Raw genomic sequence first — 15,279 nt, 5'->3', positions numbered from 1 at the left:
GGGCATAGTATGGGGTGCAGGTCTGTGTCCAAATTCTGCCATGTTTTTTCCTACCAAGGGTAGGGTCTCTTTTAGGTCTCAGTTTCTCTGCCCCTAAAATGGAGTGGCTGTGGAAATGGAGAGGTGCTCATTTCCACCCAGACTCCTACCTCAGTAAGTGGTGAAATGAAAAGCGGTGTGGACAGAAAGGGTCTGCGGCCTGGGGCTCACACTGATAGTGAGGCTCCGAGGTGGGGACCCCACTTGCCAGCTCTGGGGTAGCAGGACACCTTCTAAAGTCAGCTTTCCTCCCGGAGCTCCAGTGCTGAGCCCCTCTCTGCAGAAGGCCCAGCCCTTTTCCCAAGGCCTGACAGCTTCAGACTTTGGGGAGAAGAGGAAGGAAGGAGGGAGCAGGGATAGAGAGACTGCAGAATTGGGGCTGGAGGAGAGGAGGGAGGCCCACTTTTTTTTTTTTTTTTTTTTTTTTTTAACCTGCGGTGCCGGCCTCTCCCCTGTTTGCTCTGAGATACCAGTCTCGCTCCTGCCCAGCCCGGGCGGCTACCCTTGGGTGCTCCCTTCCCTCCCCGACACCCAGACCGACCTTGATCGCCCACCTGGCAGGAGCAGGACAGGACAGATGGACGCGGCCATGGCCGAGCTCCCGGGGCCCTTTCTCTGCGGGGCCCTGCTAGGCTTGCTGTGCCTGAGTGGTGAGGAGGCGCCAGGCGGGACCACGGCGAGAACTGGGGGGCATAGGCCTGGCTTCCCGGGCTCCTTGGGACCCACTCTGTCCCCGCCAGGCCAGATGAGGCTGCCGTGGGCCTCAGGGGCCCTAAGGCGCCTGGGGTGAGGCCGGGGAGGGGGTGTCGAAGGCCCGGAGTGGGGAGGAGAGAGGCCCCCAGGCCGGCGGGCGAGTTCGGCCTCTCCGCCCGCACAGGCCTGAACCACCCCACCGCAGGGTTAGTGTTTTCCTTTCTCTGCTAAACACACACACAGTCTTACCTGGCCCGGTTCCGGCTCCTTTACCCACAAAGACCTGGCCCCTCCCGGAAACCTCAGGTTTTGGGAAGGGAGGGGTTGGATTGAGGGGAGAGCGTTGTGCTCTGCGGAGGGAGCCCCCAGCTTCCAATGTAGATGCCCGGGGGTGGGCCCGACCCTCCAGATCACTGGAATTTGGGTTCCTACCTCCCTCTGGTCCCCAGCCCCAGGGCTGGCCGTGGAGGTGAAGGTACCAACGGAGCCGCTGAGCACGCCCCTGGGGAAGACAGCCGAGCTGACCTGCACCTACAGCACGTCGGTGGGAGACAGCTTCGCCCTGGAGTGGAGCTTTGTGCAGCCTGGGAAGCCCATCTCTGAGTCCCATCCAGTGAGCTATGAGCAACTGCATGAAGCTGGGTTGGCCTGGAGGGACAGGAGCCCAGGAAGAGGGCATGGGGTAGGGAGGGGGCGTTTGGGGATCAGTATGCTTCGATGAAAAGGTAAGTGGGCTCTCCCAAGATCTTTTCAGAGCTGCAGTCTGCCTGACCCTATATCTTCCTTTCCTCTCCCATAGATCCTTTTTCCAACTCCCCTGCCTTAGTGTATCCATTGACACTAAGGTGTTGTGACTGATACCAAGATAATATGCTGCCTCTTCTGTCTCTCTCTTAGAGAGATGGGGGGGGGGGAGAGATAGAGAGAGAAAGAGAGAGACCAATGGATCAGGTTCATTTAGCACCTAAAAGGGGGTGGTGTTTGGGAACAGAGAGACCTTTGAGGTTCCAGCTACAGGGTGTCAGCTCCCTGGCTGATGTAAGTCAGGGGCCTCTTATACCCACTTTGATGAGGAAGGACTGTAGAGTTGATGCTCGGCAGAAAAAGGCACATATGTGTGTCTTCTGCCTCTCCCCAGATCCTGTACTTCACCAATGGCCAACTATATCCAACTGGTTCTAAGTCAAAGCGGGTCAGCCTGCTTCAGAACCCCCCCACAGTGGGGGTGGCCACACTGAAACTGACTGACGTCCACCCATCAGATACAGGAACCTACCTCTGCCAAGTCAACAACCCACCAGATTTCTACACCAATGGGTTGGGGCTAATCAACCTTACTGTGCTGGGTAAGGCAGGCTGGGGATCCACGAGCCACATACTCTTTCACATACTTGGGGGGGTTTGCACTGGTCCTGCTAAATCTCCAGTTTCTGACTTTTGACCCCAGCACACAACTGCACTGGGGGCCCCAAGCGAAAATACTCTCTCTTCAAGTCTTCTAATCCAGATGGTCATACTCCAACTCCACCCTCCACTGAGAGCATCTCCTCCATCAGAGCCTAATAACAGAGGGTGGGAGAGAAAGCCCTTCCCATATGTGGGGATCTGAGTCTGCTCCCAGAAGCTCCATCATGGGGGAGCCTCTCATTGGGAGTTGGATTCTGTCCCTCCCAAGGTCAGTGGCAGAGAAGGGGAGTGGCCATCAAAGGAACAAGGGCCGATATTACTGAGCAGCAACTTTGTGCTCAGAGCTTCTGTATCAACCCAAACTAGAGCCTGTTCAGAGATGAGCAACCACAAAAACTATCAAAGAGGCTGGCAGTGTTTAGATGGAAAAGAGAAGGCCTAGGATGGGTGTATGACTGCTGGATTCAACTATCTGAAGGGCTGTCATGTGGAGGAGAGATTTTAATTTCTCTTTGTGGGCCCAAAGGGCAGGAACTGAAACCAATGGGTGGATATTATGTTAACACACATTTTGGCTCAACATGAGGAAGAGTTTTCTCTAACAATCAGAATTTCCAATAGTGGAAATCTCTCAGTTCCTGGGGATGCAGTGGTGTGTGGACACAAGAGGACCACTGTTTGATAGGGGTATTGAAGTAGAGAATGTAGCACCTAATGAAGTTGGGAGTGGGGTTGGAAGATTGCTGAGGAACTTTCTGGTTTTTGCAGTTCCCCCCAGTAATCCCTTATGCAGTCAGAGTGGACAAACCTCTGTGGGAGGCTCTACTGCACTGAGATGCAGCTCTTCCGAGGGGGCCCCTAAGCCAGTGTACAACTGGGTGCGTCTTGGATCTTTTCCTACACCTTCTCCTGGCAGCATGGTTCAAGGTAAGGGCCCAGGGCATCAGGAAGAGGGGACTGGAGACCTGGGCAAATCTGCCTCTTCCTTGGCTTCCTGTATTATTCCCTCCTGCCTGTCTTCCTGCACAGTGTGTGGCTGGGTGATCCTGGGAGTATTTCTCAAGCTGAATATGTTACTGATATCCTGGAAGAAAGTAGAGGGCAGGGAGCATTCTCTTGATGCCCACCCATCTGCCTTGGGGAGATTTCTTTTAGGTTTCCTAAGGGTCATGGATCACTTCCAAACTTCCTAGAGAGGAAACTGAGGCAGAGTAGCACAGACTGTCTTGAATCTTTTAACCAGTATCTTTGGAGGAGCCTTAGTTTCTCAGCTTCCTCTTCCTGGATTCAGTTGTTCTCTCCAGCCCCAGCAAACTCCTTTATCAATCCAGAAATGAATGAGCCACCCCCAGATCACCTCCTGGTATGTGCTTTGCCTTCTCAGGCAAAGGTAAACAGTTTAAAAAAGCATTTGTGTCCACTTAGAGCCACCCTACAGGATGCAGTTTCTAGCAATCAAGCCTTTTACCCCAAACCAGGAACCTGACATCAGCTAGTAAGCACCCCACCCTGACTCCATGGCCAGTTTCTGAATCCTTCATGAGTGTACAGTCCTCCTCCTCCCAAAAAGGCAGCTATGTAGGGTGGAAAGAACAGGTAAGTTGTAGCAGCTTTGGAATTCCTCTCTGGGTCTCCTCAGATACACTACTTCCTTTTTCTGAACTGGTTTCCCCACCAATAAAAAAAAATTAGTTCCTCCCTGACAGGATTGTTGTAAGGATGACATGAAATGTGCTGTCCTCATAGAGGTGCTCACTGAGTTGAATGGGCCGCAGAACACTTCCTCTTCATCCTCTAGATGAGGTGTCTGGCCAGCTCATTCTCACCAACCTCTCCCTGACCTCCTCGGGCACCTACCGCTGTGTGGCCACCAACCAGATGGGCAGTGCATCCTGTGAGCTGACCCTCTCTGTGACCGGTAGGGATGCTGGGTGGAGGCCAGGCCAGCAGCCTTGTGTTGGGGAAGCTGTCGGCTGGTGGGCCGAGGAAAGCCTGCAACTCTGAAGGTCCTGTATCTCCTTAGAACCCTCCGAAGGCCGAGTGGCCGGAGCTCTGATTGGGGTGCTCCTGGTCGTGCTGTTGCTGTCAGTTGCTGCGTTCTGTCTGATCAGGTTCCACAAAGAGAGGGGGAAGAAGCCCAAGGAGACATATGGGGGTAGTGACCTTCGGTGAGCAGGAGGGCTGGGGGATGGTGCAAGGAGGGAGGAAGGGGCTTGGGTTAAAAGCAGGTGCCTGCAGTCCTCAAACTCCAACATCATTCAGTGTGTTTAGGGGTAGGAGGTATTGTTCAGCCCTGGGATTTGCTGGTGGCAGCAGTATAACCTGTGTATTTGAGGGTGCAGGCAAGCAGTACAGGGTGGAGTGGCTGGTAAAAGCTGTGGCAGGGAAGCTCAGTTTGCAGGACTGCCCTGCCCCTCCTCATATTTAACAAAGTTTACTTTTCTGTTCTGAACCACCTGGGAGTATTAGTGGCTTGTAGATGCCGGGAGCTGGATTTGTCCTGAGCAGTCAGCTGAGTTCAGTTCTTCTGTGGAGGAAATCAGGAAAGGGGAGGAGAAGCTGCCTCTGTCATCCACTTTAGTTGCCAGTCAGGGTCTAGGATAGAGATCAGAGCAATATTTCTCCAGGTGGAGTCCTCAGATTACCCGGACAGAAATCACCGGGAACTAGTTATACATTCAGATTCAGGCCACTCCTAGCCTTCCTAGAGTTGTGTGTTAGGGAGTGATGAGGCCCAGAAACTTCATTTTGACCAAAGTTCCGCAGATTATTCTCAAGCACAGTGAAATTTAAAAGTCCCCAGGTTAGAGGATGGCCGTCCTCTGCAGGAGGCTTCTACTGTTCACTAAGAACTTGCCTATACCCATCAGGGAGGATGCCATGGCTCCTGGGATCTCTGAGCACACTTCTATGAGGGCTGATTCTAGCAAGGGGTTCCTGGAAAGACCCTCGTCTGCCAGCACCGTGACAACCACCAAGTCCAAGCTCCCTATGATTGTGTGACTTCTCCCAATCCCTGGGAGGGCGGTGAGGGGGAATATCAATAATTAAAGTCTATGGGTACCATACTGTCTCCTTCTTTCTGCTGGTATGGCGAATTCCTCCAGGCGGCAAGAGTATTAACAGTAAGAGAAGGAATGGGCTTGAAGTCCGAGAAAAGGTAGGCAGGAAGTTTGGTTGGGTCAAAGGGGTAGGTTTCAACCTAGGTGCCTCTCCACTTCAACCCACCAGCTCCCGATTTTTGGTTTGGCCCAAGGAGACTTGTTCAAGTTCCAAGCGGAGGCCTTGTGCACCCAAACTCCCTCCCCCGGCACCCTCTGAACACTTGGACATTCCTCTTTATTGTTCACATTCCAACCCAGCACAGTCACATGCACACACGGAGATTAAAAACCTTTCGGCCACAGCCCCAGGAGCCCGGCGGGGGGAGGGGGGAAGGGCGGGGCCGACGGGGGCGGGGCGGGGCCGTGGAAGACTCCTCCTACCGAGCCTCCCAGGCGCTCGGCGTTTGCATAAACAAGAGAGCTGGAGAGGCTGCCCTCAACAGTGCGCTGGGGAAAGGGGAGGGAACGTGACAGGCAGGTGTGGGATAGGGACTTCTCTTCCGGTCAGAGCAAGGGGCGTCCGAAACCATAAAAACACTTTCCCTTCATCTCACCCCAGATCCAAAGTCCTGAGGCTAGGCTGGGGCGGGAGTGGCACGGAGATGTAGGGCGCCCCTTTTAGCTGCGCACAGAACAAAATAACTTGTTTTTTCTTTAAGTGAGTGTACTTGGGTGACGCTTAGGGCGCCCTCCGCAGTGCGCGCAGGAAAGCGCACTGAGGCTGCGGAGGCAGAGCTGCATGCTGGGTGTGGGGAGAGGTGGGCGAGAAGCAAAAGAAGGAAGATTTGGGAACGCATGGTTTAGGGTGGGGTGGAGTGGAAGGGCAAATGGGGACCATACTAGACTGCAGAACTAACTAAAAGGGCACGGACTCAGCGACTCCGCGACGGAGCCTGCCTGGGTGAGGGAGTCTCTGGGACGCAGGGGGCTCCCGTAGCTGGCAGGTTGCTGGGCAGGAGGGGGTCACAAACACGGCAGGGAAGTCTCGTCGCTGCGAAGGGAACGCGGCATCCATCTCTCCTCGGGAACTGAGGACAGAAAAGGTCTGAGAACCTGCCCTCTCCCGCCACTTCTTCTTCCCCCTCCTTTCCCCCTTTCAGTACCAGGATTCTTTGGGCGGGGAGTGCCAGGGGGCCTCAGTCACCCAGAACCCCCCACCCCGAGTCAAAGCGCTGAAATGCGCCCCGCGGCAGGTACGTGTGCGAGCCGCGATGTATTTCTGCCCCCCGGCCGGGCTTGTGCAGCCAAATGGGATGGCTTTGCATATGTATGTCCCCGTCGCAGCCTCGGGGGTCTGGATGTATCAGAAAACCTGCAGGGGCAGGGTGCATTTTCCCCGGCTGGGAGGGGTGAGGACGGGCAGAGGAAAGGGCTAGGGATTCCATCCTTTTCTCCTACTCAGGCGTCCCACCCCGCCGCCTAGGGGCCGTGTTCATTACCTTTGAAAATGCTCAGTTCTTCTTCGGTCCAGGGCGGGGCAGAAAGGAGGATACAGAGGGAGAAACAGGTGAGCTCCTGGAATCCGGCCAACCCTCAGCCTCTAACCACCCACCCACCTCCCATCTCGGATTTCTATCCCCCAACCCTTGGCTCCCACCACGCCCCCTGCACCCCCAGCCCGCCCTTATTCTCCCCCTGCTCCTTCTGGGGAGGGCTGGGAAGGGCAGCTGTCAGCCTGCCGGCGCGCCGCCCGCCTCACCTGGCCTAGTCTCCGCTGGGGCCGCCGCCCGCGCCTCCCCGGGCCACCCCAGCTCCGCCAGGCCCCCCAGGGCCCGGGCCCTTCCGGCCGCGCTCTCCGCTCTTTATCTTCTTCCGAGCCATGTGGCCCCGAAAACTCGCCTGGATTTTGGCGGCGGCCGCGTTGGCGCCGGGGTCGTCCAGCGGGATGTCTAGAATGTCGTCGTCCGGCTTGGAGCAGGCGTTCTCCTGGGGGCGGAGCAGGAGGGTTCTTGTGGGGTCACTGTGTCTTGATCCGCGGGAGTGGGGTAGGAAGAGCCCTGAGGGACTGGGACTATAGCGATACGGGGGTGGGAGGTGCGGGGTGTCGAGCCTGGAGCAGGGCTATGGCAGGGACACGCACTGGGGCATGGGCAGCGACAGGCGAAGAAGGTTCAGGGCCAGGTGGACAGTCATGTCTCAATTCAGGAAAGAGAAGTGCAGGCAGGACTGGGTGTGGAAGAGCCAGGCCCATCACCAGCACCGAGTTAGGGGTCTGCAGAGCTGATTGGAGGCTGGTTTGGAGCAGCAAGGAAAACAGCGGCAGGCACTCCTGGAGTGGCCGCCTGTCCCCCTGCTCTCAGAGGGTAACTCCAGCTCAGAAGGACCCAGTCTGAGTCCAGGGTTTTCCATGGAGAGGGTGGAGAAGCCTCAGTCCGCCAGCCCTCTCCCCAGTAGAAATGCAGGAATCTCACAGCTGGAATTGGGGAGAAGTTGGGGATACTAGTCAGTGAGTCAGCCTCCCCCGACCTAAGACTAGAGGCCCAGAGATTGTTTTCCCATTGACTCTTCATTTTCCACTGCCCAAGGATGAACTCAGACACAGGAGATAGGCGATGATTTGGATGAAGTGATAGAGAAAAGTCTTCACTCCAAGGAAAAAAAAATAAAGAAAAGGAAAGGAAAGGAAAGGAAAAGACCAGCAGGAGCAAGAAGCCCTCCCCAGGGTGTGCTTATGACGAAGAAAGGAATTATGGTGATAACTACCACTTAAGCACTTATCTTGTTCCAGGTGCAATAACAGTGTTTTACAGGCATTATTTTATTTAGTCCCTCAAAATAAAGCTATTACGTACCCTTTTATGATTACCCCTAATAAAACTAATGATTAGACTGTTTAAAAACCTACCTGGGTCATAAAGACAGTTACCAGTGGACCCAAGATTCAAACCTTTGTATTTCAGAGTCCAGAATATATTTTTACCCCTACTTTTTAGGACAAGCAAATGCAGCCCAGTCAACCAACCAAGGTCTACCATTTGCTATAGGTGTGTGGCCTTCGGCAAGTTATCTCATCTTTTCCTATCTCAGCACCTTCCTCTAAAATATCAGGATAATATTATCTACCTCTATGGGTTGTGGGGAAGAATAAACAGCATGATATGCATAAAGTCTCTTGCACAACCTAGCTGCTCAATAAATGGTAGCTCTTATGATTGTCTTAAAAATAACATTAAGTTAATGTGAAATAGTTGTTTTTGCAGGCCAAAAGTGGTCATATAATAACAATTTCATATGGTTCAACCTACTAATAATTAGGCCCACCTCTATGCTTCAAACTAGGTTTCTGTTTCTCTGATAGCCTGCCCTGGTTGAAAGTAGAAGGGGATGGGGGATTGATGGTATAGATTGCAGAAAAAAGGCTATGGAATGGAGAGGAATTCAGCCTCTGAGCCCCTTTGTTGCTTAACATTACTTGCAGTATTAGCGTGGGTCAGGATGGGGATGGTTACTATGAAGTTAGAAGGACATTTCTCCTTTGATCTGGCTCTCTGGCTTCTAGGAATTTGCCTCCTTCTTTTTTTCTTTTTTTTTTTTTCATGAAGTCTTCCACTGCTTTGACTATCTTTTTCTTCTAGGACATGAGATGACCAAGGTTTCACATAATAATGGTAATTCAGTTCTGCACATTCGCTCTCCCTGCCATCATCCATCCAGTTCATAGAAGTGGACAGGATATGAGCAAGGCTTCAGTGATCACTGTCCTAGCCAGATTCTGCCCCAGGGGCACAAGCCTTAAACTCCAGATGCCCAAGCCCCGGCTTAAAAATGGCTCCCCTCACCATGTTTCCCAAGGTTAGCCTCATTTCCTCGGCTTCACATTCTTCCATTTGTGCTCAAGATGCCCACAGTCGATTTAAACACAGGTAAAAGGAGTTACATTTTGGTAGAAGAGCCAAAGAAAACAAAAGTTACAAAAAGGCAGGTATGGTTGTGGAGGGGCCCAACACAGGTCTAGAGTGCTCAGAAAAGACTCCTTTGGAATGTTTTATTCTTAGAGCTCAAGTCTTTCTTGGGATATCCTCAGGGAACAGTAAGGCTTCTTCTCAAAAGAGGGTGACAACCATAAAAAAGAATTCCTGACCTACCTCTCCTCCTTGGCCTCGCAGCTGTGGAGGAGTGGGAAGGTTGAGTGGAAGAAGGGATATCTGCCTCCAACCACGCTAGACCCGACCTGCTGTCACCACCCGCCCCAGCTGGATCCAGAATGGAAACCTGGAATAGCAGGCAAAGCCACCCCCGACACGCCATGTTCCTCCCCAGAACCAGCTCCCTCTCCTTCAGCTGAATTGTCAGGACACAGCTGCCAGGTTGCCAGTCCACAGGTGGAAGTGGAAGGGGATTAAAAGGACCTGGGAAGAGGTTCACTGGTCATGGTGTCTGGCTAGTGCCTTCCGAAGCTACGGTTGTTGGTGTGTGCCTGAGAGTTCCATAGAAACTAGGGACTTCTGGGAGGGAGAAGGAGGTGGAAGGGGCCCTGGTCAGCAAAGCAGGAGCCAAGGCTTCTAGTCCCAACTGGGCACATCGCTTCATTTCTGAGAGTCTCATTTTCTTCAGCCACAACTAATGAAAAAAGTCTCCTTCAGCTCCCAAATCCAAATAGCTTTAAGGATTTCCCCTGCTTGCTGCTTGTTATATGTCAGGCCCTGTACTAAGTGCTTTGCACATATTACCTCATTTAATCCCCATTTTGAGAAGTCAGGAAACAGCCTCTGAGACATTTTGTAACTTACCTAAGGTCACTCAGTTGACAAATAGTGAAGGGATGGATTCAGTAGCCTCTGCTGTTAGCCATTGCCTCAGGGCAGGTAATTATTTCTATGAATTCAGCAGGGCCAAGCCAACTAGACTAAGCAAAAGAAATGAGTAGGATCAAAAAAAAAATGTTTCTTTCATGTGCTTTTTCATGCGCAGTGAATGCAGGGAAAGTCATATATATATGGCTATGTAAATCAGCAACTGCAATAGTTGAATCAACAGGAATAAAAAACCATTCCTCTGTCTCTTAAAAAAAAATAGGCAGATCTGTTTTCTTCTTCCTCATTTCTATTTGAGCCTCTGTACCAAGGAGAAATGAGAATAAGACAGGACTAGATTCTTCCCAAACACCAGGTGATGCAGTCAGTGAGGAGAGCTCCAGAATCCAAGAGGAAGAGGGACCTGCCTCTAGCCCCCAAGAGGTATGCTGTTCTTCCTACACATCGCAGCTCCCTCCCAGCACTGAGTCCCGCCCTCCACAGAAAGGGGAAGAAAATGCCCCCCCCACAGCCCTGCCCTTCCCCAACCCTCCATCCATCACCCTTTCTTCTTCCTGTCCTCCTGCACAGTCTGATATTGGTGCTCTCTCTTGCTCAGCCCTAAGCCCTGCAGATCTCTAGGACAGGGCATGACTTGGGAAGGCTCCTTTGCACAGGGTGCACTGGAGGAGGTGCCCCAGGCCCTCGGCCATGGAGATAATTGTGTATCTGCTTCTTCTTTACCTTTTGGGTGGGTAGCCTTTCCTTGTTTAAGGGATACTGACTCGAACCATGTCTACTAATCCTTCAGTATGGTTCCCTGGGCACTCAAGAGCAATAGTTCCAGGAAGGGACCCCCACATCCTACTCTAATTACTACTGCAGACACAGAGGAGACCAATTCCGTTCCTTCCCTGGCCTCCTGGATTCTTTGTTTACTCACCTCTTTCCAATGACCATGTCTCCCACTTCCCCTTTCCCAGCAACACTCCCCTCTCATCCTCACCTCTCCCCTCCCCCCAGCTCATTTCCCAGAACCCACCATCCATTTATCTTCTCTACTTTAGACAACACTGCTGGAGGAGGGGCTCTTCCTCAGTGGAGCCCAGGAACCTCCATGAGGAGCCCCTTTCTCCCTTCACAACCAAAAAATTGCTTCCTGTAGAATAACAAGCAGAGGGAAAAGGCTGGAAGGAGATATGTTATCGGGGTGTTCTTCAGGGGGTGGGACTGTAAGTGACTGACATGTTTCTTTTTCATACTTTTCTCTAGTTTTTACATTTTCTATTATGAGCAGATTACTTTTATACTCAGTAAATATTTAGAGGCGAGGTTAAAGCACAGCTCTTCGAAGAACACAGGACTACGTTTGAATCCTGCCTCCACGCTTAGGAGTCATGCTTCCTTGGAAAAATCTAACTTTCTAAACCTCAGTCGGCATGTCTGTGAAATAATACCTACCTCACAGGGTTGTTGCGATGATTAAATATAAAGTGCTGACTACAGGGCAGGCATTCACAAACTGGCGACTATTATTGAAACTAATAGGAGTTAAAATCGCAGCAACCACCACTTGCCCCTAAGTTTTCTCTGCCTCTTTGTACCCAGACATGGGAAAGTCTCACCTATTATAGTACTGGGCTATCCTTTCCTTCCAAAGCTCACTTTTTTTCCTTTACTGTGCCATAAGGTGGCAAAGTCAGTAACCTCGTGTATCATTAGCTGGTTGACTGGATGACTGAAAATACAAGGACTTTGGAATAGTCTTTCTCCGAGTGCAGAGGCAAAAAACAAATACGCAAACAAATACATTTCATATACGTATGACCACTGTACTCTTCCAGTGAGGCAGGAGCCAGGGCCTGTGCCAGGCGCTTTCATACCTAGTCACCTTAACAGCAACCCTCTCGGGCGCTGGGCACTCGCAGTACCCCGGTTTCCGCGTGGGCGCTGACAAATTGCAGACACTTCCTTCCCTCGCCAGCAGGGCTCTCTCGCGGTCACTTCACCCAGCCCCTTCCGAGCGAGAAGGCCTTGGGGGCCGGGACAACCCCTCCCTAGAACCACCCTGACTAGGCTCTTTGCAGCCAGCATCACTACCGAGCTAACCAATATGGACCAGCCCGCGCTGCACAGGGAGCTTAGGCGATCGTTGGAGGGTCGTGAGAATCAGCCTGTCCGCCCACCGACGGCGGCGGCAGAGGATGGGGAACGGATTGGGGGCCAAATGAGTCGCCGCAGTGTCTCCAGGCGATGGTTTCCAGCGTCCCACTGGGGAGGAAGTTCCTCCTGTCACCTAACCTGCAGTTCCCCTGTTGCAGAGCCCTGCCGAGCTCCCAGTCCAGCCCAGGCTGCCTGGCGGATGGGCGCTCAGACGCCCCCGCGAGTTGAGGAGCATTTTTCCTACGGCTTCCAAGTCGGGCGGGCGCCTTCCACCATCCACCACCCACGTCTCGGCAAGGACCCCTTTTCTTTTTGCTCCTAGGTCTTCTGCATCCACTTCCATTCCTCACTCGCCCTTCAGGGCTTTCTCAGGCGTCTCTCGCAGCAGACCCCGCCAAGTGCCCCTCCCCCGGGCCCTCTAACTTACGGTGCAGCAGTCCATGCTGGTGTCGGGGGTCCTCGGCGGGGACCAAGGCTGGCGCAGGGCGGGGGTGGGGTCTGTGTGGTGCCGGGTGGGGGCTCTGGGGCAGTCGGCAGCCAGCCGACCCGCGCCGAACCTGCAGCTCAGCTCTCGGGTCCGGTCTCCCGCGCTCGGCTCCGCTCGCGAATGTAACCTGAGCCCCGCGGCCGGGAAGCCAATCAGGAGCAGCCTCTGGCAGGGTGGGCGGGGAGAAGTGGAGGGAGGACCACGCCCTCTCGCGGCTGTCTCCGCCGCGCTCCCGCTCCTGCCCCAGCCCCTCCGCCTACACGCTTGTATCCAAGCCTCCTACACACTCCATCCTCCCGGGCGCAATCCCCTGGCTTGCTAGGCGGCAGACTGCCAGGCAGATGTACGCCGGAGTAGGCAGAAGGAGGACCCCGACACCCCTAGCACAAACACCCACATCTGGGCACAGCACCCCCTCCCGCTTATAGAAAACCACGCACCCCTCACCCACCCCTCCACACTTCCACAACCTAGCAGGAGTCCCAAATATGGCTCCCTCTAACTTCACTCCCCCTCAGTCCGCAAAGAAAGGCTCCCTAAGACGTGCGGTAAAAAGGTCTCATCATCACTCCTGCTACAGACGGAGAAACCTGTTGGTACAACCTGGCCATGGGCATGCGTCCACGCAAAAGCTCACAAGCCCCACATGTCCACATATGATTTTCCCAGGCCGCCTTCCAACATACAGACACTGCAGACACAACCTGCAAAAATAACTACGCAGCCCTTCAGTTTCAGGTAAATGTGAACACCCTGTTGTGGGCGCCCGCGCGCTCACGCACGCACACGGTCACCCAACTCAAGCTGTCAGCACGACATATCTATTATTGATCTGTCTATATGAGCTGCAGCAAACAAACAAAATCATATATGCACAACATCTATTTTTGATGCATTTATATATGGGCACTGACTTGGAAGAAGTATCCTCCTCCCTTTCATACCAGACTCGGCCTAACCTTTTAAGCTACTGCCTCAGAATAAGACAAAAGCTGGCCACACTCGCCCTTGCTCCTGGGAAGAAGAAAAATACCCTAAACCCAAGTATAGAGAATTCGAAGTAATTGGCTCTTGGGTCCAAGATGAGGCAGGATGTGGGCTTCGTGAGAGGCTGGGAAGGGGAGCTATGGAAAGAGCATCTGGGAGGGACAGCCTGCCACTGTTGTGGTCGTCAGCCTCCCCCAACTCGGCAGGGTAGAAGAGCTGGCAGTGTGGCTTGTTATGTGGGTAGGGTAGGCCTTCTCTGAGAAAACTAGAAAGTCTTTCGCAGCTAAGGTCCCAGAGAAGGGAAGGAGGAAAGGATGGCTGCTGCTGGGAGCAAAGGTGGGAAATGCCCTGTGGCTTCGGGTGGGACAGCAGATCCTGAGACAGGTCTACTGTACATCCCCAGCCCCTGGCCATGACCAGGAACCACATGGCAGTGACATGCTTCCTTCCCACCTAGATGTTTGGGCCCGAGGCTCTGCTTGCCAAGGGAAAAATGAGTGGGAGGGAAATGCCTGTGTCCATTCAGGGTGGGGATAAGTTTAGCCAGCTTGCGGGCCCAGGCTGAGCTGGATGCTGGCCGGGATTCCAGGGCTTGGGGTGTAGGGGTGTCTCCCCCAGCATGTTTGGGACCCACCCACTTTTGTAATGAAAAATCTGTTCCCCAATCTGTCTCTGGCATATCCTCCATCTCCCCACCTCCACCAAATGGCCAGATGTCCTGGGAACTCAGGCCCTTTCCTAAATGATGGGCACATCTGTGACCTTAGGTTGCGCCAATTCCTGCTGGACTTCAACTCCAGAATCCAGAGAGGAGAGGAAAGGGGGAAATTAGGGGACAGAGTGGATACCAGGCCTAGACTCTGTGCTTTTCTCTTCCCAAATTAGAGCTGAGGAATTCGGGATTTGGTGAGTTTGCAGTAAAGTCTCCCAAGTTGCTAGGCAACATCCCTCTGCAGACTGCACTGCCTCTGGGCCCTTCTTCCTGCTGGTCAGAACTGAAGGGGGGGTATCTTTACAACACTCCCCCCCCCACCAACTCCCACACAGGCAACACAGCCCTTCCCTCTTCCTGAAGGACACCTTTGTGTGGGGTGAGGGTGTCTCTGAACACTGGAGGGCCCATAGGAGGACAGATACGGCAACTGTCAGTTCCATCCGCAAAGCAACCATTTCAGCAACAGCCCACTCAGGGCGCCTACGCAGAACTGGCCACAGTGCTGGCCCTGGGGGATGGGAAGGCTCTGAGGTGAAGAAAAGACAGAGAGGAAGGCAGAGCCTGAGATGAGAAGACAGACACTCACAAACTCAAATACCAGTGGCAGGAGCAGCAACACATATGGCCTCATAGAAATTACACACACAGACCCAGAGATGCAGACACACACACTGCCCACACACCCAGAGACACACACCCTGCACGGGCTGTCACCCACTGACATCCAAAGACATGCTCAGCGTGGGCCCCTTAACCGCTGTGGGGCCGGGGCATCCACTAGCCCTAGTGAAAAGTCCCTCTTCTGAGCCTCTAGGTGGCTGGGGTTTGCCAGCAAGGTAGACTGGTAGGACTCAGCCTGTGATACTCAAATAGATGAGCTAGGAGAAAGGACAGATGCAGTAAGGGATGGCTGGGTCTGCCTCTGCAGGCTCTGGTCTTTGGCAGAATGAT

General features: G+C 53.4%; 2 protein-coding genes across 3 annotated transcripts; one reads left to right on the top strand and one right to left on the bottom strand.

Moving 5' to 3' along the window:
- Positions 1–572: 572 nt before the first annotated feature.
- On the top strand, positions 573–5,205 carry VSIG2 (V-set and immunoglobulin domain containing 2). Its single transcript, XM_005580032.4, has 7 exons — positions 573–689; positions 1,188–1,345; positions 1,871–2,078; positions 2,908–3,066; positions 3,938–4,057; positions 4,163–4,307; positions 5,010–5,205. Exons 1-7 carry the CDS (start codon positions 617–619, stop codon positions 5,140–5,142), a joined length of 996 nt encoding a protein of 331 aa, XP_005580089.1. The 5' UTR covers positions 573–616; the 3' UTR covers positions 5,143–5,205.
- A 252-nt stretch (positions 5,206–5,457) lies between these two features.
- NRGN (neurogranin) lies at positions 5,458–12,724 on the bottom strand. 2 transcript variants are annotated; one of them, XM_005580030.4, is made up of 4 exons: positions 12,567–12,724; positions 6,943–7,169; positions 6,683–6,703; positions 5,458–6,271 (listed from the first exon to the last, which is right to left on the bottom strand). In XM_005580030.4, exons 1-2 carry the CDS (start codon positions 12,579–12,581, stop codon positions 6,948–6,950), a joined length of 237 nt encoding a protein of 78 aa, XP_005580087.1. In that variant the 5' UTR covers positions 12,582–12,724; the 3' UTR covers positions 5,458–6,271; positions 6,683–6,703; positions 6,943–6,947. The 2 variants fall into 2 exon arrangements, with proteins under 2 accessions (XP_005580087.1, XP_005580086.1); XM_005580029.4 differs by having other exon boundaries at positions 6,683–6,700.
- Positions 12,725–15,279: the final 2,555 nt, after the last annotated feature.

Source organism: Macaca fascicularis, chromosome 14 (genome assembly GCF_037993035.2).
Source record: "Macaca fascicularis isolate 582-1 chromosome 14, T2T-MFA8v1.1".
NCBI lineage: Eukaryota > Metazoa > Chordata > Mammalia > Primates > Cercopithecidae > Macaca > Macaca fascicularis.
Note: the sequence above shows the minus strand (reverse complement) of the source record. Positions and strands in the feature narration are given on the sequence as shown.

Bases quoted from the DNA above. Each gene is read 5' to 3' on its own strand.
- VSIG2 (XM_005580032.4), top strand. From the start codon at position 617: ATGGACGCGGCCATGGCCGAGCTCCCGGGGCCCTTTCTCTGCGGGGCC. The intron at 1,346-1,870 runs GTGAGCTATGAG...GCCTCTCCCCAG, and splicing joins CCATCTCTGAGTCCCATCCA to ATCCTGTACTTCACCAATGG. The intron at 4,058-4,162 runs GTAGGGATGCTG...GTATCTCCTTAG, and splicing joins GCTGACCCTCTCTGTGACCG to AACCCTCCGAAGGCCGAGTG.